The 26,920-nt window shown below is 47.0% G+C and overlaps 2 protein-coding genes across 4 annotated transcripts in view; one reads left to right on the top strand and one right to left on the bottom strand.

Moving 5' to 3' along the window:
- Positions 1 to 3,861, bottom strand: part of Usp14 (ubiquitin specific protease 14) — a 28,317-nt gene extending 24,456 nt beyond the window's left edge. Inside the window, exons 1-2 of the mRNA XM_084578893.1 lie at positions 3,284 to 3,861; positions 43 to 188 (exon numbers count right to left, since the gene is read on the bottom strand). Of these exons, the coding sequence (XP_084435019.1) occupies positions 43 to 188; positions 3,284 to 3,293 (156 nt within the window). The 5' untranslated portion in view covers positions 3,294 to 3,861. The remainder of the gene's footprint in view (positions 1 to 42; positions 189 to 3,283) is intronic.
- Positions 3,862 to 4,202: 341 nt separating this feature from the next.
- The window catches only part of Rab23 (RAS oncogene family member Rab23), a 58,363-nt gene continuing 35,645 nt past the window's right edge, over positions 4,203 to 26,920 (top strand). For 2 of the 3 annotated variants that reach the window (XM_084578892.1, XM_084578889.1), the window contains exon 1: positions 4,365 to 4,595. The gene's annotated coding sequence lies outside the window, so the exon portion shown is untranslated. Of the gene's footprint in view, positions 4,340 to 4,364; positions 4,596 to 26,920 lie in introns of those variants that run through there. The other variant, XM_084578891.1, reaches the window with a different exon arrangement.

Here is a 26,920-nt window from a genome sequence, read left to right as displayed (position 1 = left end):
GGCATGTTCGCTTTTTATGGGATGTGAACAGTGAAGGCATACCTTGAGTACAGAGCCCTTGATGAGCACCTTTTGCCTTTCGGGCTCGACACCCGTGAGTGCAAACAGCTGAGCCTTGAACAAGATAGGGTCCTCTCGCGTGTCCACCTCCACATTGGGGTAGGTCTCTTTTCCCCATTTCACCTTCACTGCAAATGGATGAGAAGGGCAACAATGACAAACGGGTGCAGAAGATCAGCACTGTTTCAGGTGTGGTCAATAATGTGAGGACGTGTTGACAGACCTGCAGGAAGATTGCCTTAAGCCAGAAACAAAGGTGGGAAAGCGTAACGTGCCGTTGACTCGAGTTCTGATTTATGTGCCCCAGTGTGAAGCAGTGTAATGAGGAGATTCTTGGCAGACAAGGCATCTATGTACAGCCTTTGTCAGAAGTGTAGAGTCCAGGGGGTCCGGCTTCTGAGCCGCGTAGTGGCGCTGATTTAGCATTAGCGAAGGTCTGTCCTATTGGAGAGGGTAGGGCAAAAAATTTTACCATCAAGAGATTTGGAACATAGGATATGCATTACAAGCCGCATAAAGTGGCCCAGAAGCAAACCCCCCGGGTTCTACACTTTAAAAACTGTACCTTAATTGTCATCCACAAGTTCAGCAGACTTTTGACCTAGACAGAACAAGGCGTGGATAAAGGGTAAAGACAAAAAAGCTTTGTTTTTTCGGTAATATTTTTACTGACTGCACAAAACTTCAACTGATAGACAGTGAAATGAGGTATTTTGTGACAGCTCCCTCTGCAGTAAAACTGTTTACCTCTTGTCTATACCTGCCTCTGCCTGCCTTCCCGTTATTGCCATTGGTAAGGTGATGCTCAGTGAAACATATCAGTGAAGAAACAAGTGAAGAACACCGATCACCGGGTAGACACTTTACATACAAGACTATTCCATCCTATTATGTTCTTCATAAAAGCAGATACCACAGCTCTTTCAGGCTAAGTTGATGTTAGCTTGATAGCAAAAGATGCATTTACTACTGGACCGAAAACTAGACTAAAAAAAGATAATTTTCTTTTATCTTTGCTGCCTTTTGATTCAAACTTATCATTCTTAATGAAAAGGATTTGTGCAGAGAAAAACTACTTTGACGTCACTGCAGTTTACTCGTGGAAATGACTGGTGGTAGTGGTCCTGCATATTTCAAACAAATAAAACCAGCGGAAGGACGCTGACACAGATTGTGGCACTTGCAAACTAACGATTTTGCAAATGCCCATATCAGTTAAAATTTATTTTGATCTATATTGCAGTCAAATTCATGCACAGCCTTTTATTTAGAACTGGTAATGACATACCACTGCTTATCTAAACGTCAAATCTCATACGAAAGATGTCACAACGTTGAGAAGCAACCCCGCTGGGAAGGACATAAGCTATTATGCTATATATGGCAGCAGCGTGATCACCGCCTCGTCCGCCATGTTGTACTTCTGCAGCGCTGCCTATAGGAGCTGGAACGACCGAATAGCACAGGTACCCACAAGAGCTTTCGGGGCACCAAATTCATGAAAAATATGAATATCTTTGCTGTCTAGATGTAGAGACAGGTACTGACTGATACACTATGCAGCCCGTACAGGGTAGTACAAAGTTCATCCATCAGTTCGTGCCTGCATGCTGACATTATACAGCAATTCAGCTTTATTGTTATTATCACGTTCCAAAGACTTTAGTGGGCACCTGTACATGGCACACCACAAGGGACCTTGGAGGCAAAGCCAACCATTCAAGACCTTCAACGTCCAGAGGGGCCTTCAAAAACCTGCAATTGCACTGCTATCCAGCATATAACACCAAAAGAAAAGAAATATTCGAACATTCTAACAATGTTTGAAAATATAAAAACAGAAGTTTGTGTGGTTTTAATTTTGGTCAGGTATTTACTTTTTATGCTCAGATCTCGAGACAGCGAAACTGTAGCAGCAAAACTGTGTGCCCACGGTAGCCAAGGTTATTAAAAAACCCTGCGGCTACCGAGAGAAGCTGTTGGTAGCTATTTTATATAGAAAACATGACAAAAAGCTCATTATCCCTGTTATACAAAGTAATGGAAGATAAAGTTCGATGACTGTTTCACCCTTGGGCTACACCGTGCTGTTTATCTCCAGGAAAGGCCTTTGAGGACTGCCATATAACTGAAGCATAAAAGTATGAAGTGTATAATGTCACAGCCATTTTTCAGTAGCATATGTGCTAAGCAATGGAATGCAATATACTCCTAATTTGGGCATGCACAATGTATTGTGGTTTTTTTCTGCTAGCGATTACAACATGGCACCATAAATTTTATGCTGCAGCTCTGACTGCTGGTGGTCATGAGTGCAAGAAAGAGCACACCTGCAAAACAAAACGTATGAGTATATATTTAAGAGCATGAAGAGAATCCTTTTTACTGGTGTCTTCAAAGCAGTTACCGATAAAGTACTAGCCAATAGAATATGCAAGCCCAGAATTTCAGTGTTAGCTCTGCATCAAAGTATTGCTGCTTTATGCCACAGAAACCTGGTAGGCTAGGAGTGTGACTCAGCTTTTTCACATAATACGAGAACTGCGGCTTTAGTAACTGTTTTTTTCCTAACGTGTACTGCACTTTTGCAATTATTTTTAAGTTCACCGGATAACCACTAACTGAGTGAAGTATTCTCCTGCATTATTTTCAAGTTCGCCAAATAACCACTACACCACTGAATTGAGTTTAGTACTCTCCTATCCTCCAGATGAGTCTTTCATGGAAACAAAGCCGTTAGCAACACACATTCATTTCTGGAGAAGCTCGCTAGCAGCAAATGTCGATGGATGCCCTCTTGTACCCCTTTCTGTCCACTTCAACAGGTAAGCTCGCCCGTTTCCCACTGCTTCGATTCGAACTTGCTCGTCGTGCCGCACCTGACGTACGACGGCAGCTTTTAGACTCTATTATTGCAATTTGTGATTACAGTGAGCGCAAAGCTCCGAGACGTCTGTCACAAAACCAATGCTTCGAGTCGTGAACTAACAGCACTGTGCCGACAAGCAGGAACGCGCCTCGAATTCTCCTGAGCGCCGAAACAACTATTAGGCAATTTCCTAATGCGATGAAGAGCCGTGTCCCCAAAAGAAACAAAGGCCGATTGAGAGACATAACAGTTTAAAAAGTCCCTGCGGCTACGACAAACCCACAACTAAGCACACTGTCGCTGGATCACCACAAGATCACGGGGTGTAAAGGAATAAAACACAAGTTCGCAAACCTTTGTACATCGTGGCAAGAACTTTCAAACCGTGCCGACGACGTTTCCGAGATCGAGATGTTTCGTGGCCAAGCGAACCTGGTCGTACACAAGGCGATGCGGCGACCGGCAAGAACTACCCAGTCATGTAGCAGGTTGACTCAACAACGTGCCTCGTCGATATGCCGGCGAAAGCCGCTCGCTGCTTTCCGCGCCGGTCGTGGGAACGCGAAACGGATACGTGACCAGCGACAGGTCCTGCACCGGTGATTAACGTTTCGTGAGAAGGAAGCCGCAAAACACTGCGGAAGCGCAGAAATGAAAGCAAGTCTGGCGCTGACACCTCTTCTTCTTTCGAGCGCGCAAAAACCACGCAGTCACTCAGCCACAGAGATGAGCACAGCGCAATCAAAAGAAAGCCGCCCGCGAAACAGCCACACCGCCTCTGCGTATCGAAGGCAACTTCCAAGTTCCAACCGTTCCAACTCAAAGGGAGCACGGAAGCACAAACTAGAGCAGTCCTGTTGTGCAAATAGTTGTACCAAAAGCTAAACTCTGGAATACAGTAGTGGCACAACGCTTTGCCACGTATTTATCAGTATTCAGTGTTAATCGTGAAGTCAGTCAGAAGCTTAGAAGAAAAACCGAAACTGTCTAAATGCTTATTCTCAAACAAAAAATATAAATTTAAAATATAATTTGTTAACATTAAGCATATTTTTGTTTAAAAACGTGTAATTAGGTTTTCATTAATTTTAGTATGCTTCATTATGACATTTATCTCAATGGTAATGTCAATTGATCCAAAGTTGACGTTTCTCTACTCTACAATCATGTATGTTTGTGTAGTGGATAGATGACAAGAGTGCTTCAAAGATGACAAGAGTGCTTCATTGAACAAACCTATTAAAGATAAGGATATCTATATTGTAGTGATATAGTTTTATTCAAAATAACTTACTGCGCGACTTCTTCTATTGTGTTATCACACGAACACTGCACTGACTGTACCACTCCCACTAACACTCCGAAGAGAGGAGAGAACGCAGAGAAGCGATGGGCGTGAGCGAGAGTCAGGTGAGCGAGAGAAGCGAGGAGAGCGCGCAGAGTGGTTTGACAAGCGGCCCGGCATGCGCGGTGTCCATAAGCGGCCAGCCTGCTGCCGTGTGTAGTTACGTGTGCTGCGTGCGAGGTACACAGATCTCTAGTGATCAGCCGGTCAGCCTAACTCTGTGTTCGAAACGCCAGCACTTCAAAAGGTTTTCCTGAAGTCATCGCCGTTCGGAATACACGTAACGTCGAACCGGGAAGACGTCTCCGCAACTCCTGTAAGGTACGTGATACGTCTTTCAGCGTTCGTGATCGCAACGGAAAAGCTTGCCTCCAACTAGCGGGTGGTCAGCGGCAGCGTTTGGCGTGAATATAACAAAAGAATAAAAACAAAATCTTTATTTGGCGAAACATTGAGGCCAGCGTGCTAAGTGTGGTATTGTCTGTGGACTGGAGCGTGCGAGATCAGTGGTGAAGCGGCTGCAAAGTGTTGATTGTTCGCTTAAAAAACAACAACAAAAAAAAAAAAAAAGAGCGGCCACCTTTTGCGCTTGCCGACCAATTAGGCTGTTGCGAAAGGAAACAGCTTTTCAGAAGAACGTTCGAATATCAACGACAAAAATATAGAAATCTTCGTTCACTTGTTGTGAACTCGTATATATGTCGTTGCGAACGATATACCGCCGTTTTCGAACGTTAGCTTTCTTGAAAAAAGGGAAATAATATATTTTCCTTTTCATCTCTGGTAATGTCGGAAATTGATGACTCTACACCCAATTCAATTGACCGGCCGTTGACGCGTTTGCGCGCGTAGTTCACGTACCCCAAGACTATAGGCTACTGACTTTACGAAGCGAACGAAACAAACTAAAACAAAACGAGATGAGTACACACGCCGCTTTTGTCCAGTTCGAAAGTGCAGCGACCGTCGGAGGAGAGCCCACGCGAAGCGTATCTTAAACTTGCAGAGTCCCTTGCTTTTCTTTACGCAACCCTGGCGGGACACTTCGGACACTGCGTGTGTGCGTTTTGTTTCTGCTTCTGTGCGCATGCGTTGGCGCATGCCTTCCAGAGCCGGCTCTCGGCCCCCGGCGGCACGGAATCGCAGGAGCGTGAAACGAAATGTTGTCCTGACCAGCCCGGCCTCCTCATCCCTTCTGCTTTGCTCCGGCGTTTGCCGCTTCGAGTTTTGTTTTGTACGAGTCGGACCCGCAGGTGGACAGCGGAGCGCGTTGCATGGCGCACGCGAAGTATAGAAAGTGATCAGCCGAGATTATCTCGCGACTTTTATGACCCGGCGGACGTGAGCTGTGTGATCAAGTGTGCTAGCTTTTGTGTACATATATAACGCCGCAGCACGAATTGGGGGTTTATCCTTCCTGTTGGGGCGCTTCCTCGACGAATACTCACCGTGTAGCTTATGCACGCGTCACGAAGGTAGCGAAGCTAGTCACTCTTTTTTTTTCAACTCTTCTTCGGTGCTTTAATTAGTTCGTTTGGCAGACGGGGGGTCGAATCACGTAACGATCACGTCACAAAAATTGGGGATATGCTGAACCTTCGCCTTCAATACAGCTTTAAGTGCCGCCTCGGCATTCCGCGAATTTTACATATTTTTGTTTAAGTAAACTTCTGGTCAAATATTTAGGGGAATCCCCCAAGGTGGAGTATAGATTTGTAATGAGGGAGTAATTACTCATTGCATCCACCTAAACTTCTGCGGAACGAAATGTGCAGTTTTTGTCTCACTTCTTAGAATTGGTTTATAGGAAAATAAATGCGCACAGTATCTGTCACAGTTCTTGGTGAGCACCTGAACCACGACGTGACGGAAGGGACACCACCTCAACCAATGTTGCTAGTCTAGTAACACTGGTCTCAACTATGGGCATCCATTTTTCATGTCACGTTCCAAACACTTCCAACAAAACCCGAGCCGAAACTGGGGTACGGCGCCAGCTTTTCGGTCGAGCGAGTGCATACGTTCTCGCGTATAACTCACAAACCCTCATATTGGCCGATATGTTCGGTAGGAATCGAGCGAGGCTAATCAATCAGTTTGTGACTGGTTTGTGATGTTCGTTGCACATATCAAATAAACTCCCTATTAGCCCCTCTCGGTAGATACGTCCGCCGGTCCCAACAGGAGTGGGGGCTTGGTTCTATAGCACTTAGTGCGTTTTCATTGAGCGGTCGTGGAACCACGTCTCTCCGATTCCCGTTCGCTGGGCTCTTGAGAAACAGATCGTAACCCAGTCGGAAACAAACAAACAAACAAACAAAAAGCACTTCAGAAGATTTTCTGTTATCACAACAAAATTTCTGTGCGGTTTTGACAACGAACCTGTTGTGACAACAGAAATTTCTGTTGTTACGACAGAAGAGTACCACAGACTGAAGTACTACAAAATTACAGAAAATTCTGACGTCTACGACAGAACTATAGAATATTTTGTCGTATTTTTGACACAGCTCTGTAGATTTGTTTTCGACTGAGTAGCAATCATAATGACAGTGCATTACAGCGCTTAGACACTATAATGGATTTAGTTGATAATGATAACAGTAGCGATGCAAATGCCGATGTAGTTAGTGAAAACAGTCCTGTAAAGTGGCTTTCAAGCTATATCATGTAATTTCTCTCCTGCGCCGTTTGCAGAAATTCAACGTCTAGAAGTTTCAGTTTTAATAGATGACGTTGTTTGAAAGAAAGCGTACCGTCTTGCTGTCTGCACGCGGACCTTATTAGCGGGAAGATGTGTTTTTCCGGCGCTTAATTCAACATAAATTTCGTTCAGGAGTGAAAACACAGTGCTTCGCAACTATTACAGGAAGAAACTTCGCTGGTAGTCACGTGATGTAATGCGACTGATAATAACATTTTTCAGTTTTCTTGATGTCTTAACAAAGGAGCGTATGTGCGGGCAATAATAGAATCTCCAAACTAATCGTACCTATGTTCTGACGCAGACATATCCCGCATACCTCATAGCAGACTGTCTTTCAGATAGCAGACGGCACCATTGAGCGCGTCGCGCGCTAGCAGACGAAACGATTCGATAAGGCGCGCTTTCTTTTCACAAATGGTAGTGACAAAAGTATACCATGGTTTCGTGATGTGGCTGTTTGTCCAGAGTTTTATGGTAAAACTTCGGTTTTGTCAAATGTTCGCATCGCCTTAGACGTGATGTCGCTATGTCCACGGCATGCCTGCTTTTACGACAGCGTGGCTTGTACCAAAACCTTTGCAGCGAACTTCAACTTCATAATGATAGATTTGGCGCCAGTTCCTGTTCCTCTTAGACCATATATATCGCCACGAAAGGTAAAAATAGAGGTAAGTTTAAACGAAAAAATTGTTCTGCATGCAAACGCTAAATCTAAAATAGAAGCTTCTGTATACGTCACTGCTTTCTTCATAGAGTTTTTTACTACTACAAATTTTCTTTCTTAATACGCGATCTGACGAACGGCGTTTCACGCTTTAGGGAGCTGCATGATTGAATGTAAGCGGGAACTCTTAGGTCAAGCTCTTGTATTGTATTGGGTTTTACTTATTCTGCTTCAAGCTTGAAAAGGCATGCATCCGGGTAGTAAAGTCACTCGAAGGAAGAAAAAAGGGTCCTCTCATTCTTACTAGTTGTTGTTGGACGAAACCATTTTTATGTTGACTTTTTGGCCAATGCCGTTGCAGCACTATTACGATTACACACACACAAAGTACAGTTTACACACACCGGTACACGGAGTGATCTGTCGGCAAAGACAAAGAATTGACCGCTGAAAGTACATACAACCACAATATATTCATATTATCTCGACCTGTACGTCAAAACACCCATGATTGTTGCTGTGCCTGCAGAGTTGGCCGAGCAGTTCACTATCTGACGGGCATATGCAGATGATTCATTGTCTGAGGCAAAAGAAAATACGGCGCGTGGCGCGGCCTTGTCCAGTCGCTGCATCCATTAACCGCTTCAGGGACGCGGGCAGTTTCTGAATCGAGTTCAGAGCGTGAACAATGGAATGGCCACACTTATTTGGCACACTGCCTAGAAACGATTCGGCATCAACTTTCAACGTAGGGCATTTGAATATTTCAAAAACGCTGGTGGAGAACTCAGCATGACGATGGCATTAATAAGTAGCGAGCAGCAAAATTAAGAAGTAAAAAATTCACTTGGCCGGAAGAGAAGGCGTTTTCACGAGCCGTGTGCCGGTTAACATTTTTAGACGAGGAAGTCTTAGGGGGCAGCACTATACTGCCGTTCGCCTGCATGCAAAGAGTAGTAAAGCACGAATTCGTCTGCTTCTCTCGCTTGTGAAGTCGTCTGCCGTAGGCCAGGGAAAGGAAGCTGCCATCGTGTGCGCGCGTTGTAGACGAAAAAGCATGGCGACTCCAGGGAAAAACGGAACGTCTGCCGCGGCTTATTTTCGCTTTCGTGTGTGATGGACTTCTGGGCTCGTAACTTTTTCTCTGACTTTCTTTTTGTTTTTTATTCTTGGCGTCATATTCTCACGCGGCACGAAAAAAAAGGAAAGACACATCGTGCTACAGCCATAGACCGGAGTAGTGTGACGACGCGCTGTTCTCCTCTTTGCCGTTTGCGCGGGAAAAACAGAAGGTGCGTGCCCATGGTATGGCTTGGCTTCGCGTGTCTGTCCACGCACGGTTTCTAGGATATATCGCGTGCAGCGGCTTCGGCTTTCTCGGGAAGCGCGGCAGGAGAAAGCGGAAAATCGGGCGCGCGGGGTCGCCTTGTCAAAACATGCGTTATAGTGTGTGTCGCGGGTCGCGTGCTCCAGGCATGTCTCGTTGATGTTCGAGTCGTGCACGAATAGTTCTCCGTGTGAGGAGCCACGCGTTGATGTAAATGTCTTCTTATACGAGGAAGAAAAAAATTAATCAGGAGCAGGGACGGATTTATGGGGGCAAGAGGTGGTTATCCCCCCCCCCCCCCCCCCCCCTTTCCAAATCCTATTCAGAACGCCACTGTGGCCTAAGCAAGAATAAACAAATAAGTTGAGACATAGAGCTGTTTTATGTCAAGTGCTTCAGTTTGAACTGACACCATATCTCATGGCGAGGTTTTGCGAGTGATGATGATGGCATTACTGTCTCAACCTTTGAAATCGGTTGGCTAGCGGATGAACCCATATTGCCTATCAACAAATAACAGCATGTCAGTAGATGTTTCAGCGCAATGTTTGCGAATAATCTCGTTTTTTGCCGTAACTGGCACCGTCATGACACATATATTCATTTATCCCCCCAAATCAGGACAACATTACTGCAACGTTTTTGAGGTCTGGGGGTTAAAGGCACAAATTAAATGTTTTTTTTTTTCTTTTAAACAGATTTCCATTCACAAAACTTTGTTTCTGAGCCAGGATGCTTTCTGATATTAACCTATATTATCCATGACCATTCAGAAGACGTTTTACAGACGAGGGTGCCGTTTATGAACTGGGCCGTCATCCTTTGCGGATACCTGCAATTTTTATTCCTTTACTACATTGTGTTCGTGTTTTGAGCAGCATCGAGTAGTTCGTTTGAACGTCGCAAGCGATGTAATCGTCTGCTAGCCTCTAAAACACCGAAACTATTTTGACTCGCTTGACGTGAAATTTATAGGGAGGTTCATATCTCATCAAAGAGCTGTATCGTGCGCCAGCCCGATATGTGAGTGTCGTCATCTGTGTTCGTACTTGTGATCGCGCGACAACTGCTATCCGGCTATTGAGATCACAGTATAGATTCGCAGACCTGGTGCCATTGTAGTACACATACGTGTTGCCTGTCGCGCGCGCTCCACATTCGTGATGCGATTGGTATGTGTGCGCGTGTTTGCGTGCGCTGTAGACGCCGCGCATGACGTCTCCAGTGTTGCGTGAAACGGGGCTGCTGCTAGAGGAGTGAGATCACAATGGAGGATGCCTCCTCGGCCCCAGGTTTGCGATCTCTATTTGTCCAGACGCAGAGCAGTCGTCCTCCCCACCCTCCCATCTTTTCCTCATCCTTATTTTCTTTCTTTGCCGAGGAATCGAACTGACCGCGGGGCGGAGAAAGACACCGCCTGAATGGAGGTGAGAGAGAGAATCCGTCCACGAACCCCATCTCGTCCGAGCCTCATTTTCTTTTCTTCACCGTCCCTCCATTTGATGTAGAGTGGATTCCGGAGCTGGTGCATGTTTTTCTTTGGCGAGGTTGCAGGAAGCGGTCGGTATCTAGGCGAGCGAACAAGAAACGCGGATGATGAGAAGGATCGGCTTTCGGAATGTGCATTTCTGTCATTCCTCGAAGCATCTGCTGATTCTTCTGCTATCTATTCCCTTCTTTCCGTGTCGGGCCGTAATTTCGGCCGTGTTCAGCCAAGCGCAGACGATAACTGCGCTACTAGCAGGTCGTCGTCATCGTCGTCGTCTGCTACGGCGGCGGCGTCTTTTTCTCCGGCTGCTCTCGGCTCGTTGCGTATTCGCCCGGCGCGGGCTCGTAGCGCTCGTAGCAGGTGTCACGGTTTGACCCCTGCTGCAAAGCGGAGGTTCGGTTTCCGACGGAGAGGGTGGATGTAAGAGGGGGTGAAAGCATAATAAAGAAGGGTCATCGGCGGCTCTCTCTGCCCGCGAAGGTCGTGGGAGCCAGTCCTGCCGTGAAGCGAAGCCGCACCACCGCTCTCTCCCCATCCCGTGCGCGTCGTCTGCTACGTCCTCTCGCATCTCTCAAGCCAGTGCGCTTCGTCGTCTGCGAGGCGCGACGTGATAGCCCAGCCATGCCGACGTTTCCTATCTGGGTCAGCGAGGCGTCCGGCTAGCTGGCTTGTAGGCGTTAGCGCCCGCTATTTTAGTTTTATTTTCCCCCGCGCGTTTGCGATTCTTTCGTAGTTGCTTCCTTCGAGAGGGCAGCACCTTTTGTTGAAGTGGGGCCGTCGGTACTCAACTGAACGAGGGTGGGCGAGAAGAGGCGGCCAGCGGGCGCTGCTTGCTTTTGCAATTGATGCTTTTGATGATGTCCCAGGCTACTGCTTTACGTTTTATTTTTTTTTCTCTCGTTGCCAATCTCTGACGGCGTTTCTGTATTACATTTTTTTTTTTTACTTACCTGCTGTTTCCTGGCAGGCGCGCTCATCGTTTGCAAAATGAAATATCTCGCGACTGCTTCGCAGGGTATGACGGTGACAGGCTGTTGGCGGCGTTAATGCGGTCGCGCATTGCCCTCCTCTTGGTGTGCGGTGCTTCAAGTCGCCGCCGTTCGCGAACTTGCACAGAGGTGTGCACAGGGGGTAGGGGCTGTGCATTTGAATAGCGAAGTAATGCGTGTAGTGCAGATATTATTTTACGCGTGGGTCGCGATAAAAAAACAAAAACAAAAGGCCAGTTTGTATGGTTTATCAAATGCGAAGTAGATGCGCTAGCACTGCATCGTGGTGTTTAGCTACGTCATGGTTGTTATACACGTACTTAATGTGATTAATTAGTCATTTCTCAACACAGATGTGCATACGAGACACTCGGCTAGACAGCCTCTGCCTCTCCTCTGACGCCATCTGCTCCGCGCTACGATGTGTGCTGCGCAGCTGGTTCTCCGCTCTTCAAGGTCACGTAGAGGTCGAGGCTTGAGGACATGTCAAACATCGGCAAAATATGAGATTGGAAGTTATTGACGGTGCCGTAGCACAAACGGTCTGTTTGCAATTCAATATCATTCATTGCCACCTAGCGGCCTCCATGAGAAACAATTGTTTATCAGGTGCGCTGTTGTACGTTATGGATAAAAACATGCAGCGCTCGAAAATTTTTTTCCCTGTGACTATGGTAATTAGTTCGAATCATTGCTCTTGGAATGAGTTCTTTTGTCTCGGCAATCTTCAACTTACGACGTAATCACTAATTCAGTGTCGTATACTTTACTACATAACTATTGTAATAATTCCGACCGACTCCTCGTCCTTTAACGGGGGTAAGATCCTTTGTCCGTGGCCATGACAGTCGACTGCCTTCAAGGCATACAGGGCACTGTTTAGTTATCTAGTAGCCATCGGCTGGAGTGACAAACTCTGAATGTGCTTCACGCCCCCTTTTCCCCAGGGTAGGGTAGCCAACCGGAGGCCGCTTTGGTCAACATCCAATTCACTCCACCTCCCTATCAATCCGATCGACAGCAGCTTACACGACACATCGCGTGTCGACTAAGTGGAGCCGGTAGACTGAAGTTCCCCTGAAGTACCGCCCTGAAGTTCCAATAAACACCTTGCACTATATACCAATTATTACCCTTTGTTTTTCAGAGGGCAGCCCGTTACTACGTAACGCATTATTTTTGCACTGATTATATTGAAATCGATTCGGTAGTCGGCGCAAATGCTTAGTGCAAAAAGAAAACAAACAAACAAACGACTCGCCTCTTCAGTTGAAAGTCAGGACACTCCTCCCTCTACTTTTACTTGTTAGGGAAGTCCTTGCAGCTGCTGTTCGGCTATTTTCCAATTTCTTTTTGACCAGAAAACATATGTGCGTAAGGAAGAGCTGGTCGAATTCAGAGAAAGAAGGAGCTTAAAACGAAGTGCCTCGAACCTCATGTCTTTAGTAAATAGTGAAATTTGGCTGTGAAATATTTGATCTGAACATCAAATCTTTCCCTGTCTGAACATGTGGCCTGTCCCTTCCCACGTTCTCACACTCACACGTTCAGACCGGATGCTTGATGGTTTTAATGCCAATTACCTTACATTAATTAGGTTTGTCGGCAATTGCTCCTTTCGTGTGGAGCGAGAGAAAAAAAAGAATGTACTTCCTACCGGCTGCCCATGAGGCCAACGTTGTCTAAAAACTTCGTAGGTTCGTCCTGTCGTGTTTTTCTGGGGCTATTGAATGTCCATGTCCTCTCACACTAGTATTATGTTTTATTCGAAGCACCAACTATTGGTTTGTGAGTTAAATTGTGTACTTTTAGGACTAGCTTGACTACCGTTCACCTTTCGGTTCGAATAAACCCTTCAGGGGGGAAGCTTATTTATTTATTTCAATTATCTCTATTCCTCAAATGCCCACAAGATACATTATATGAGGTGTGTACTGACAAAATAATATTAATAGATATAGATAATATTCGGCGGCAGATTCGAAGTGAAGCGGATTGATTGTGGTTGCCACTTCGGATGCAAGACCATTCGAGTCGTTAGCTGTTTTGATGAAAGAAAGGCTGCTAATATGTTACAGGGCAAGATTGCTCGTGCATGGTAACGGCATTAGGGTGGAAATTGCGCGATATCCAATGAATGCGTGTGTTACGGGGAGCATCATGGTTAAAGGTCTGCGATTTTGGGACGGCAGGCTAGTGTGGGAAGATAGAGCTGAGATTCGAATTCAGAAACGCTAGTCTCGTAAGAGTAGTCGAAAGTTGGCATAGAAGGGCTCATACGTGGCACATGCAAACTGAAGTGTTGGAATAATAAATGTTAAGTAAGCAAGGAGTTTTATGGAACGGAGGGCTATGAAACGTTACGCCGCAGATACCTAGAACTTGGTTTGCTTAATTAGTAACATGATGTATGTGATGAGACCAGATTGAACATTTACTTAAGTGGATACCAAGGTTCTTATAGGTATCAACGGATATTATAGGAATAGATGCAGTTGTGTATTATCCTGGTGATTGCTTCGGCAGTGGACACCGCTTCATACGGCCGCTTGAAGACGCCATCAAAATTTTCTTGCCATCGTTGGGATTTTCAGGATCATCTCGTGAGCACGACGAACTAACGACGCCGCCAGTTTCTCTCGTAATGTAATGCTTCCGCATAAAAAAAAGTCAGATAGCACTCACGTGCAGGAAATGTCGCGATCTTAATCGGAGGAAATGTTGATGGTCATTTTAATGCCGGGAAGCCATATTGCTGATCACAGCTTGGACATTTTAAAGCATTTTAAAGCCACCATTATGAGGAGAAATGCTGGAAAACTGCTCAGTGCCGTCATCGCTTCCCCCCCCCCCCCCCCCCTCATATTCCCCACTCCCCACATTCCGTCATATATCAGCGCGCAAATATTTAGAGTACGTGTCGCCACTCCAGTTTCGCACGTTGCTACCCGACTTCATCCCTGACACCGAAGAAACGCCATAAATTAACGTATGCTACCACAAAAAATGGAGCGGATCCAAAGAGGAATCTATATATTTTCTTCTGAAGGTTTGGCAGACGTTGTGCGTAGGTAAGAAAACGGGCAAAGCGCATGTAATAGGCGTATCAGTCCGAACACTCAATCACTCGGTGAAACTTCCTCACTCCGGCAAAGCCCGGAGCCCTCCCAGGCAGCCCTTACTGACACACTTCAGGAATGGGACGAACGTGTACTATGTATACAGTAGGCGGAGGAATATCGAGCGCCTCTCGAATGGGCACTTTCGGATATAACAAAGTTCTCGTTAAAGCGAAATGAGAAAACGAGTATCTTCGAATAAAGCAAAACATACTCTAATTTGGTTCGTACGGCGCGAGACTCGTCGCAATGTGCATCTTGGCCGATGGCCGGAGGGCCAGTACGTCGGCAAAGGGGGACAGGGATTCATCCTCCTCGCCGTCTCCTCCGCTCTATTTGCTGAGGGAGAGGGCACGCACTCTCTCCATACGCGGCCCTTCGTCCTCTCGGGTAGCTAATGACCGCGCGTGCGCTGCCCGTTTCCGCGATTATACGAACGACGTCCGCGATAAAGCCGTCGTCCTTCTTATGGCAGAGCAGGCCCTAATCGATGGGCCGCCAATGAGACACGCGCTTCGAGCGGGCCGGCGTATACATATACAGGTTCATCGCAGTACCCGCGTTGCACCCCTCGGGTGCCCGAGGCGAAACAACCGAACAAAAAAAAGATAAGGGTGATGGGGGGAAGGACTCTTCCCCGTAGACGAGATGGCGTTAACGGCTTCACCGGCGTCGTTAACCTGTTCCGAGAGCTGCGTTGCTGATCATCGGCCGTTCATCCGCGGATCGCCAGATCTTCCCGCGAGAAGCGCTGCGGTGGGGAGTCTCACCGAGTTCGTCTCTTATTCTTTTGCTTCGCTTGCGTATAATAACTGCATCGGTGACCCACATATGAGGCTCCTTCTACCCGCCTTCGTTGTTTGTGCGTGCGTGTATAATACACACACCCACCGCAACGCGCGCGGCTTCGGCGCCAATTACTCTGGGTGCGATACGCTTCTCCTGCTCGTCTCTGTCTCATTTTTTTTCTTCATCTTTTTTACCCTGCGCACCCTACCTGAGGATTATTCTCCCGCCTATATACATGCAGGCCCCTCACTGCGTACGCGCTTTTGTTTTTCGTCATTCTTGTTTTTGTGCTGGGGGCGGACTTTCCTGCTGGGCTCCTCCGCGTGGGTCCGGAACATACTTCGGCCGCGTATATTCCGCGGCGGCCGGTCGTGCCTTGTTATCCACCGACACGGATAAGAGTCGCCACCTCCTCCTTAGTTTTCGCCCAAATGAATTAAATCGAGGTCGCTAAGCGAAGCGGCCCACCGAATGGACGCGTTCATGTACAAGGATGTCAACGGTGGATCGTGAGCAAGTGTCCTGCAAGCGGGGACAGGGGTAGACACGTGTTTAAACCAGGTTTCTCCATCGGTCTCCTCCTCCTTTTCGTTTTACTTATGTCTGCCAAGAATAGCCCCCAAGTTTTGACAGGCTAGGCGCGTGTACGCAGATACAGAGTGTCGGACCGCTTGCGGACCGCCAGGCTTAACGGATTTGCGCTCGGTCTTCGGGGTGGTCTCTCGTAGTTCTGATATGAGACATTGCTAGAAGCTGGAAAACGAATCTGGAGCCCAAATGAAACAAAAGAAGTACGAATCGCGCATCAGTGTCTGGACTGCACAGAGAGCGAAGGACTCATAAGCGAATACTTCCGATGCGTGTAAACATTACACTGGCAGGGTATAGTTGGGCGCTTTTCGCATGTCGTGGGCTCTCGGGCGTAACTCCTCGCACATCTAGGAAACATATCCTATTAGTACAGCATCAGGTATGTTTACCGGCTGCTTATAAGAGCTGAGAGGTCGTACTGTTTATGCGTAGGATTTCAGGCTGGCAACGTTGCGCGTAGTCAACATCATCTGGACTTACAAGGCCTCCGAAGCGGTATGACGTCACGCAAGTGAGATGGACCTAAGACACGTACAACTTGTTCCTGTGCAACAAGTGGGCGAAGGCTCGCGACTCCTCTTGATGTCCATCAAGGCACAGTATGGTGACGTAGAAGTCTGGGGGAGGAGTGGGAGAAGTCAAGCGAAGGGCTTTTTCTCGTAGGTGATGGTGGTGGTGGTAAAACATTTTTTGGGCTACTTACGTGGCTCGACGAGGGTGAAAAAGGGGGAAGGGGAAGGGCAGGACGGCGACAGGACTTCAGACCGCTCAGATGACCAGGCACATTTGGGCCGCAGCAACCTTCAAGGCCCAGTCCGCGATGCGAGCTGTAGCTCCAGTTGTGAGCTCCGGTTGTGAGCTGCGCAAAGTGGCCCTTCCATCGCTCCCCTTACTGCACTCCTTTAAAGGGGGTTTGAAGTTTATTAGTAGTTTATTAGGGCAAGTTTGGATAGGTGTGCCTGAAATTAGCTGTGGTACTTAGGCATAATATACAGTTAGGGGATTTTTCCCCTGTATGTATGAGGGAAAGAAGGAAAGGGGAAGGCATTGTGGTGGTTTGAAGTCGACGCCAAGCCACCTGTTCTGTTTTTGTGAGGGAGTGGTGAGGAGGGGGGCAGATTTTGCGGGAGTTTCCAGCGTAGTTTTGTCATGGGAGGAGTTGGTCCCTCGCACTGCGGAATGAGGACAGGCCGTCCACTGCCCGGTTGACGAGAGGTCGGGCTTGTTCATGGGCGGCTGTGTTGCCTGGGTGTCCGCAGTGTTCTGGAACCTGGAGGCTGATGCGGGTGGGATGGGGAGCAGATTGCAGAATGATAGCGGCTGGGGTGTGGATTGTTCTTTTTGAAAAAAAAAAAAAAATAAAATGGAGATGGCTATTTTTGAATCGGAGAAAATATGTTTCGCGGAGGAGTGACTAATCGCAAGAGCTATTTCTACCTCTTCCGCTTCAATGGACGGGGTCGAGTTCCGAATGGTGGCACAGGTGAACTATCTTGTGAGCATTGTCCGTCACTGCAGTCACGAATGTAGACTGCTGACGATATTCAGCCGCATCGACTGCAGGGCTGAATGGAGGATATTGCTTTTGAAGTGCTTTAGATCTAGCAATGCGTAGATCGTAATTGTGCTCCGGATGAGTGTTTTTCGGTAGTGGCGGAATGTATTTGCGCTAATGGTTTCGGGAGGAGAATACAGGTGATGTTACCGCAGTTCAATGAGGCCTGGACACGACTTCGTACATGTGGGGAGCTATTAGCCGATGCATTGAAAGGGAGGGGTGTCAAACATTTATTCTGAACGCACACTATGAACCTTTGTTAGGGATGTTCGCACTTATCTGTCGAAAATGGATGGAAAATCACGGGTAAACGGACTGTCGCATAGCCTGTGGACAGCGAAAAGAACCTTCACTTGCAGTAGAATGATTGGTTTGGTTTATGGTGTTTAACGTTCTAAAGTGACTCATACTATGAGAGACGCTGTATTAGAGGACTCTGGAAATTTACACCGTCTGGGTTTGTTTAACGTGCACTGGCATCGCACAGCACACGGGCGCCTACCTTTTCGCCTCGGTCGAAAAGCGGCCACCGCGGCCGAGATTCGATCCTGCATCCTTGGGTAGAGAATTCGAGCCCTAACCACTGTGCCATCTCGGCAGGTTGGCAGCTGAATGAGTGAAACAGGCGTTTAAAAAAGTGTTGCTATAATAGTAGACCAATGTTACGACATTCGATACGCTTTAGTTTGTGTGAAGTTAATGACAATGAACAGTAATAGTTTTTGATCAAATATTTAGAGTAAACCTCCAAGGTGGATTAGATTTGTAATAAGGGAGTAATTTCTCATTGACATCCATCCAAGCGCTACCATACGGTTACAAAGCAAAACTATACAGCTTTCTCAGAAACTTCGTAGTTAAAGAAAAATTCGTCCCTTTAACTACGAAGTTTCTGATAAAAGCTCTATAGCGTTCCTTTGTTTGGTTGCGCTCGGGTGGATGACAATGACTCCCTTATTAGTAATAGTTTTTGTTTGCCGCTTCCATCTTAGCACCCGCGTCTGCTGACCTCTAGCCGGAGGTTTCGGAGGCGTGGAGTTTCGCATTTCGTACGTGCGGTTAAACAGTTTTGGATCTCCTTGAACGTTGCCTTCGTGGCGAGTAATCATTAATCTCCTCCGTTATTCCCGCCTTCTATGCGACCTTGTGCCATATTTTTGTAATAAAGAGCGCGCATAGTACCGCTCTCCATAAAGCTCCAGCATCAAGCTCTCCAACGGCGGCGACTTCCCGGAGTTCCCGGAGTCATCTTCGCGGTCGCCCCGCAAAAGGCGCTCAGGTTTCCTGTTGGCGCACCACGCACTCTACTCCGAGCGTGGCGGCATTGTGTGCGCGCCGTCTCAGATCCGATTAGCGATTGAGAGCGCGAGCTCGTGCGCCTTTACGGGCAAGAGGTGTATACCGTGGTTGCGGTACCTCGTTGTTTTATCTTGACGAGGTGAAGGGTAATTGGAAAACGTGCTTGCGGCGCTTTCAGCCGACAAGCGCCAAACGTCGACGCGCGAGCGAACAGACTTAGGGAGCAAGAAGAATGGGCAATTAGTTAGGGGGCCGCAGATAAAAAGAAGTTGTGGATAGATACTAAGAGCGCGGTTCCCAGCTGCTGCAGGAATACATCTTCGCGGACTAAAGGCCCAGAGAACTAATAGCAATATTCGTCCTCTGCCACTTGGTCTTCTTCACCCCCTATCCTAGCGAGATCACATTGATAACCTTGAATATCCTACATGTATATAAGCTGAGGGTAGGTTTTTTTTCTCATCGTATTTTTTTTTTTCAGAGTCCCTTAAAATTCGCTATATGCATGGAATGCATATACAGGAATGCATGATCGGCAGCTTTGATTCCATATTGTGGCATAAGAGGCGTCCGTGTGCTGTGCGATGTCAGTGCACGTTAAAGATCCCCAGGTGGTCAAAATTACTCCGTAGCCCTCCACTACGGCTCCTTTTTCTCTCTTTCCACTTTAACCCCCACTTTCCTCCCTTTCCTTACGGCACGGTTGAGGTGTCCATAGACACAAGTGTGACAGATACTGCGCCTTTCCCTTCCTGTGAACCAATTATTATTATTATTATTATTATTATTATTATTATTATTATTATTATTATTATTATTATTATTATTATATACTTTGACCTGTGTGACAGCGCGTGAAGAGACGCAAAAGAGCGATAATCAAGCATTTGAGTCTTATAGTGCACTTATTTAAAAAAAAAGAAAGGAAGTTCCTTTCACACCTTTATATCTTGCTTGAGTTGCGGGCCGTGATTTGTACTGTGCACCTTACATGTCTTGCTGCATGAGTGGCGTGCACCGTGGGAGCCTGACCGGACTTGGGCGGAAAGTAGAAGAAAGAAACATCGAGGGCAGGCCCCTTGTGGAGGCCCAGCGATGGCTCATTGTTTTGGAGGACGAGGTCGCAGGCCCACATTCCTGTATACGCGGCCGGCCGCATTTTGCGTGGCCTCGGAATGCAAACATGCGCCCTGTTGTTTCCGCGGTCGAAACATTCCGGCAGGAGCTCTGCACTGTCACACGCGAAACGCGTAATATGTTTTATCTCCTGGGTTCCAAGTTTTCGTTTAGTGATGGAATTGGGGCGCTTCATTCAAACGTCACCTGACCTCTATCTGAGGAGCGCACCATTTTTTCCACGTTCCACAATCTGTGCTCTAGTCTCTGCTCGACGTCGTAGAAGAATTTGCGAAAGGCTGTTCCGCTTACCAGCTCGAAAGCCTGGACTACGCGCAACTGGTCAATTGTTGCTGTTTCCCCAGATTGTGAGAAATTTCGTTTCGTTTCGTTTGAGGGTTTAACGTCCCAAAGCGATTCAGGCTATGAGAGACGCCGTAGTGGAGGACTCCGGAAATTTCGACCACCTGGGGTTCTTTAACGTGCACTGACAGCGCACAGCACGCGGGCGCCTTGCTTTTCGCCTCCGTCGAAAAGCGGCCGCCGAGGCCGGGATTGTGAGACATTTGAATCTGTATACGGTACGTGCTTTGCATCCGACGAAGAGTTCATCAATGCTCTGCGCCGTTATAGTGTCGTCAACAAGCATACCTGTATACTTTTTTACTTCGGATTGCAGAGATTGGAGGATTATTGTCACGGGTCTTCGAGTCGCGGTTATCAGAAGCCCCTCAAAGGTATGACATGTTTTCGAACTTCGCTATCTTTGCATGTTGTCTACCTCTAATAGAGTGCGATGGGGGGCTGTTGGTAAGGCGTTATTGAAAAACAGAACTGCGCAAAAAAAAAAAAAAAAAGAAAGAAAAGGACGGGGCAAAAGAAGAACACAGGACGGGCGCAGACTAACAACTTGTTCATTGCACCAAAGCTTCCAAATTCCTAAGTCGAAACGCAAAGTCATCTCGTCAGCCCGAGAAATTCTAGGTCCTTGCGGTATAGTGAATGGATGCTTCGCTTACACATTTATCAGGCCCTTCGAAGGCTTCAAGAACTTCCCGCTCTAATCTTTCCCGCGCACATCCGATTATCTTAGCCCGGCCGAAAAGCCGTGTACATTCTTGTCCATCATGCTTGCGGACCCTGCATTGTTTAGGTAAATGCTGTCCACTTGCTGCATCTAAGGAATAGGCGTGCACCTCCAGCAATCTTTTGTTAATATGCATCGGCCCGTTTGGCCGACATACACCTTGCCACGGTTGAGCGGAATCTCATAAATAACTTCGGATTTGCAAGGCACTAGCTCATTCCTGTGGTTAATGCGACACCTAACATTCTTCTCCACTCTAATAACTGTAATCACCTCCACTCTAATAACCGGAGTATGTAATTCAGCGTATACATGAAATTCTAACATGCATGAGGCCAGCAACGTGTATGCATTCTCGTGACAAAGCAAATATGTCAAATTTCTCGCGACTGGGTCATAATAAGCTTCCGCGAGCTGCCCTTCTATTGCAGCGTCTGAAATTCGCATGTCATAGCATTGCTCAAACGGCGAAGTCCATATCGCATAACGCACAGGATTCAAAGAATGAAATTATGTTAGAGCCCCGTCATTTGTCGAATTTTTCTCTTCAACGGCGTTCCAGCTGTTTACGAAAAGAGGCGAAATATTTTTCGTATCCTTGTTATGTGTATCGCCACTCAGTCGTTGCTTTTGGATGTCTTTGGGCACGTGATCTAAGGCTCGGATGGCGGTAATATACCGGGTGTCCCAGTTAAATGTAACCAATGTTAAAAAAAATATACGGTGAGCCCCAGCCCAGAAACCAATTCAGAGCTGTTCAGAGTCACATATGCTAATCTGCAGTATTTTTCTTTCACCAAGGTTAATTAACTACAAAATATTAATTAGCAATCCTTAATTATAATTATTGCTTCGCAGTCGGAAAAATAACAGAAAAAATTCTGTTTTTGACAGAAAACCTGTTGGTTTTTAAACGGTTTTTGAAAACGGTTTTGAAAACTGTTTCTAACAGAAAACTTGTTGTGACAAAAGAACTTTTTGTAGTAACATCAGAGCTTTCTGTAGTTACAACAGAAAAGTTACCTCAGAACTACAGACAACAGGAAACTACTACAGAAAAACTACAGCACTGCAGAAAATTTCTACAAAAGTACATGAAAATCTGACGTTTACGACAGAACTACAAAATATTTTTCGTATTTTCGACAGGTTTCTGTAGTTTTTTTCGACTGGGTTTGAGGAAAAAAAAATGTCCATTCAAAAGTTGTAGACCGCCTCGAAAAACAGCTAGCTGCGTTGTTTCCATCACGCTGCGACTTACGCAGTTCTGTTTATAGATATTCAAAAAAGGCTGTTAGGTGACCAGCTGTTATTTTAAATCATTCGCCAAAGGCGTACACCCAGTTTCATCGGAGGGAGCACTACAGAGAAAAGCTGATTTAGTTACCTCGGACGCGCCTCGAAGCTTTAAAGTGGCGGCGCTGTCACGAGGAAGCTTCTTTCTTTGTTTTTTTATTGCGTCAGCTGTTGTTTTCGGCTCGTAAAAAAATCACTTTACGTAAACACGAGCTTGATGGAAACAACCTAGCTAGCCGTTTTTCGATATCTAAAAATATTTACATTGACCTTTTTTTTTTTCTCTCAAGCCAATAATTAAAAATAGCGAATTAGTCCTTACTAATTAGTTAACTTTAGCCATGGCATCCGAGATCACTCCCGCACGCGCGCGATGGTGATTTCGGACGCCATGCTTTGGTGAACGAAAAAATACGGCAGATTAGCATAAGCGACTCTGAATAGTTTGTATAGTTGGTTTGATTGGGGCTAGTGCTCACTGCGTTTTTAAAATATTTTGCTTTTGCGGTGAAATTGCCAAGGAGGTGGAGTGATATACCTCTCCAACGACTTTCGGTTGACGCGGATAGCACTACCGAGGCTTCCACGACAGAAGGGAAAGGTTGTGTCGTCTTCTTCTGGAGGGAACGGAACTTGGTAGAAAAATGTCGAGGTTGTGCTAGAATTAAGCCGGCAGGAGACCACGAACAATAAGAGAGACAATGCAGGGACACTGCTGTCTTCGCCATGTTTGTCTTCGCCTCACGGAACAGGGCAGGATTTTTATTTGGTCGTGCTCAATGCGCGCACTGCTCTATCACTTGTCTTTCAGCGCAAGATACATCGAGATTTATCTCGGATGATAGGAGCCGCACGCTACTACTTCCACATTGTTCTGGATAATTCTAGGTGCTATTTGGCGGCTTTTCTCGATGTTTCATTGCCGACTCTAGATTGAACGCTGCTTAGGGCAGCGGGTATTGATATTTCAACGACCGCCAAGCGCGCTTGTTACTACCGCTGCCATCGAGTTGCTCAGCTGTTTTGCGGACGCAAGCCAGCCCAATAAACAGTTCATTTGTATGCTACACTATTCTTCTTCGTTACCTGTGGCATTGTCCCCGCCATATGAAAATAGTTTCATCTTTAAGGGCCGTCAAGAGCAGTCTATACTTGAGCAAAATCAAAGTTAACCTCACTTGACTACAACGGACGTTAGCTTCTTTCCCGAGAGAGCGTGTACGCTACGAAAAGTCAATTTTTTTCTCTCCTCCTAGCGTATTTTCATCCCATATGTCAGGAATGCTTTGCGGACGATCATCTCGGCATCCCGAGTCGTGTCCTAGACTCCGGTTATTTGGGCCTATATGGGAGCCCATATTTTAGGATACGCTCCAAATCAGAGGCCCCCTTTTAAGCCCCCAGTTCTTAATTTTTGGAGACCACCCTAGTTCGAAGTGCGTTCCAAAACTTAAACCACCGCTCCAGATTTCATAACCCGCTTTGTGTACTTCACCCTTTGTGTATTGTCCTTGTTGCGTGCTCGGCAGAGCGTACTGGATACCAAACAGAACCAGTCCTAAACAAGGGCAATCCACTTAGGGAATAAAGTTCGCTCGCACGATAACGAATCACAGAGTCGTTGAAACAGGATATAATAAGATGAATCTTCATTTCGGGTGCTCCCATTCCTGCAGTAGCGGGCGTTGCTTTGGCAACAATAGAATTTCGCCTGCGTGAAAGAGTCGCAGACGCCGAATGCGCCTAGTTCGCCGAAAATCAGCGCGCAGATACAATGCAAGACTTATTCTCGTCCAACCCCTGCAGGCGGAGGATTCCTCACGGTCACGGCTGTGATTTCGTGTCTGTGAAAACGCCGCGTGTTAGAAAGGCACAAAAAAAGAAAAAGAGGGGGGGGGGGGGGGGAGAGAGAGAGAAAAAGAGCAAGACAAAGCTTCCTTTCGCAAAGAAACTCACCGGACCGTCGGCACAAGGCAAACATGATGAAAAGAAAAAGAAAACAGAGAAGAAAAGGGTACGAAATTGGGGTTGGGTGCCGAGGCTGGTGTTTACTCCATTCAGCCCCCTGTAGGGACTGCAGGCCACTGCCCAGCTGCTTCTCAGCGAACGAGCGCATTTTTGCGGGCTTCCGCCATCCGCCGCGCCGTCTGCTACCGCGGGTCGTCGTCTGCTCCGGACGAGCAGTTTTGGCCGGCGCTCCGTCTTCCGCCGTGTTTCGTACGCGCAGTACGTGTGCGTGCGTGCGTTTCTCTGTATGTACGCACAAATAAATCGCGCGTTTTTCTCACAGGAGGCGGCGTAAGAGGGCATGGCGGAATTCTCCCACGGCGCGCGAATTCGGCTATAATACGCAATTGGACGTGCGGTCGAATCATAGTAATTTCGCGTTGGCCGCTTTCCGCCGTAGCTTTTGTCGTGACTCGGGCGGCGTCACGAAAACCAGTGTTTATATTCGTCTTTCGTTGTTTTTTTTTTTTTTGTGTGGTTTTTTGACTTCTGTTTTTTATTCAGTGTCTTCCTCCGGGGGTTGTGAGCACTCGTTTACCTGTCCCCTACTACGGGCAACGATGGTCGGTCGGGTGCCCTTTGAGCGGGCACCCAAGGGAATTTTTTTTTTGTCCCATGTGCTGATCTCTTCGTGGAGGAGGTTGGTGAGGTTTCGGAGTCCCCCTTTTGTGGCGGGTTCGACGGTCCTTTGCAGTTGCGCTGTTCGAATCGTGACTCGTTGCACGGAAAACTGACCGCTATCAGCGCTTAAGGATGGTCGGACATGAGCCAGCCTTGGGTGACCGCAGCCGACCTCTTACAACCCGCTCGACCCGAAATCGACCGCTCTACACTGTCGGCAGGATGCCGGTGGCATTCCTGGAGAATCATTGGCGTGCGCCTATATACGCCTTTATCCCCTCCTTACGTTTAAAATTATGGCCTGAATTTCTCAATACCGTTTGGTTGACCAGCTGGCACATCAATTCCGGCACGCAAGCTATGAGATTGCGGTCATTCTTGCTTGGACGATGCCACATCTCTTCCGGGAAGATGCTTATTCGTCTCATTTTTGTTCTATTGTTATTTGTGTGTTCTGAATCCGCACCTATAGCTGAAGCCTGAACAAGATTGCATCTCTTTGATTTGAATAAATTAGGAAAACAATTAGTTCTGGTTTAACCCTGGTAAACCCTAGTTGAATTCGCGGCTGTTCAAGGTCGAACGTGGCCCTTCCCGGGACTACGCGACGGGCCGAAACCTGGAGTAGTATTGCTATCGCAATAAAAAGGCCCCTGACCATCGGACGTGCAGGGCGCAATGGGTTGGGATTGGGCATTAGACATCTTTTATTCAGAGATTCAGTGATGGAGGAATTCATACGTGCGAAGGCAATAAGACTTATTATTCACTGCGACGGCCTGAAGTTCTTTCAAGGGTGGAGCGAAGCGTGCGGGTATGTGGTGTATGCATCGACAACTGGTTAAGTTGTTCATACGGTTTATTGACGGTGTAAAAATAATTTCTGGGACATGACATCGTTAATGGTTCCAGCAGTCCGCGGCTTCCTTCGCCCATCCTCGTTCGCGTTCGCGAACTTTACTACTCGTTTAGTTACTGATCCTTTAGTTTGTGCATCTGTTATCTCGCACATGCTCATTAATCAATTACCACACTGTCTTAAGCTACCGCATTCTGTGAAGGACCACCTGACACAGTTTAACTATTCAACCAATTCGTACGAGCGTTCCCGTCCCACCCTTCCATCTGAAAGGAGCTGCCCGAGTTGACAGCTCTGGACAACTCAGTCACGTCATGTAGTGTTGTGATCGGTCACACAACCCGCCGACCAATCAGCGCCCATCTATATCACCTGCCAACTACAGCCTGCCAGACTTTACTGAGCCTTTAATTTGCGCATCTGTTATCTCGCACATGCTAATTGATCAGTTACCACACAGTCTTAAGCTACCGCATTCATTGAAGGACCACCTGACATATATTTAACTATTTAAACAATTCGTACGAGCGTTCCCGTCCCGCCCTTCCATCTGAAAGGAGCTGCCCGAGTTGACTGCTCTGGACAACTCAGTCACGTCATGTAGTGTTGTGACCAGTCACACAACCCGCCGACCAATCAGCGCTCATCTATATCACCTGCCAACTACAGCCTGCCAGACTTTACTGATCCTTTAATTTGCGCATCTGTTATCTCGCACATGCTAATTGATCAGTTACCACACAGTCTTAAGCTACCGCATTCATTGAAGGACCACCTGACATATATTTAACTATTTAAACAATTCGTACGAGCGTTCCCGTCCCGCCCTTCCATCTGAAAGGAGCTGCCCGAGTTGACAGCTCTGGACAACTCAGTCACGTCATGTAGTGTTGTGACCGGTCACACAACCCGCCGACCAATCAGCGCCCATCTATATCACCTGCTAACTACAGCCTGCCAGACTTTACTGATCCTTTAATTTGCGCATCTGTTATCTCGCACATGCTAATTGATCAGTTACCACACAGTCTTAAGCTACCGCATTCATTGAAGGACCACCTGACATATATTTAACTATTTAAACAATTCGTACGAGCGTTCTCGTCCCGCCCTTCCATCTGAAAGGAG

The sequence above is a fragment of the Amblyomma maculatum genome, chromosome 9 (genome assembly GCF_055883805.1).
Source record: "Amblyomma maculatum isolate TAMU_Amacu chromosome 9, ASM5588380v1, whole genome shotgun sequence".
Lineage (NCBI taxonomy): Eukaryota > Metazoa > Arthropoda > Arachnida > Ixodida > Ixodidae > Amblyomma > Amblyomma maculatum.
The sequence above is the reverse complement of the archived record's forward strand: the minus strand, read 5'-3'. Positions and strand labels throughout refer to the sequence as shown.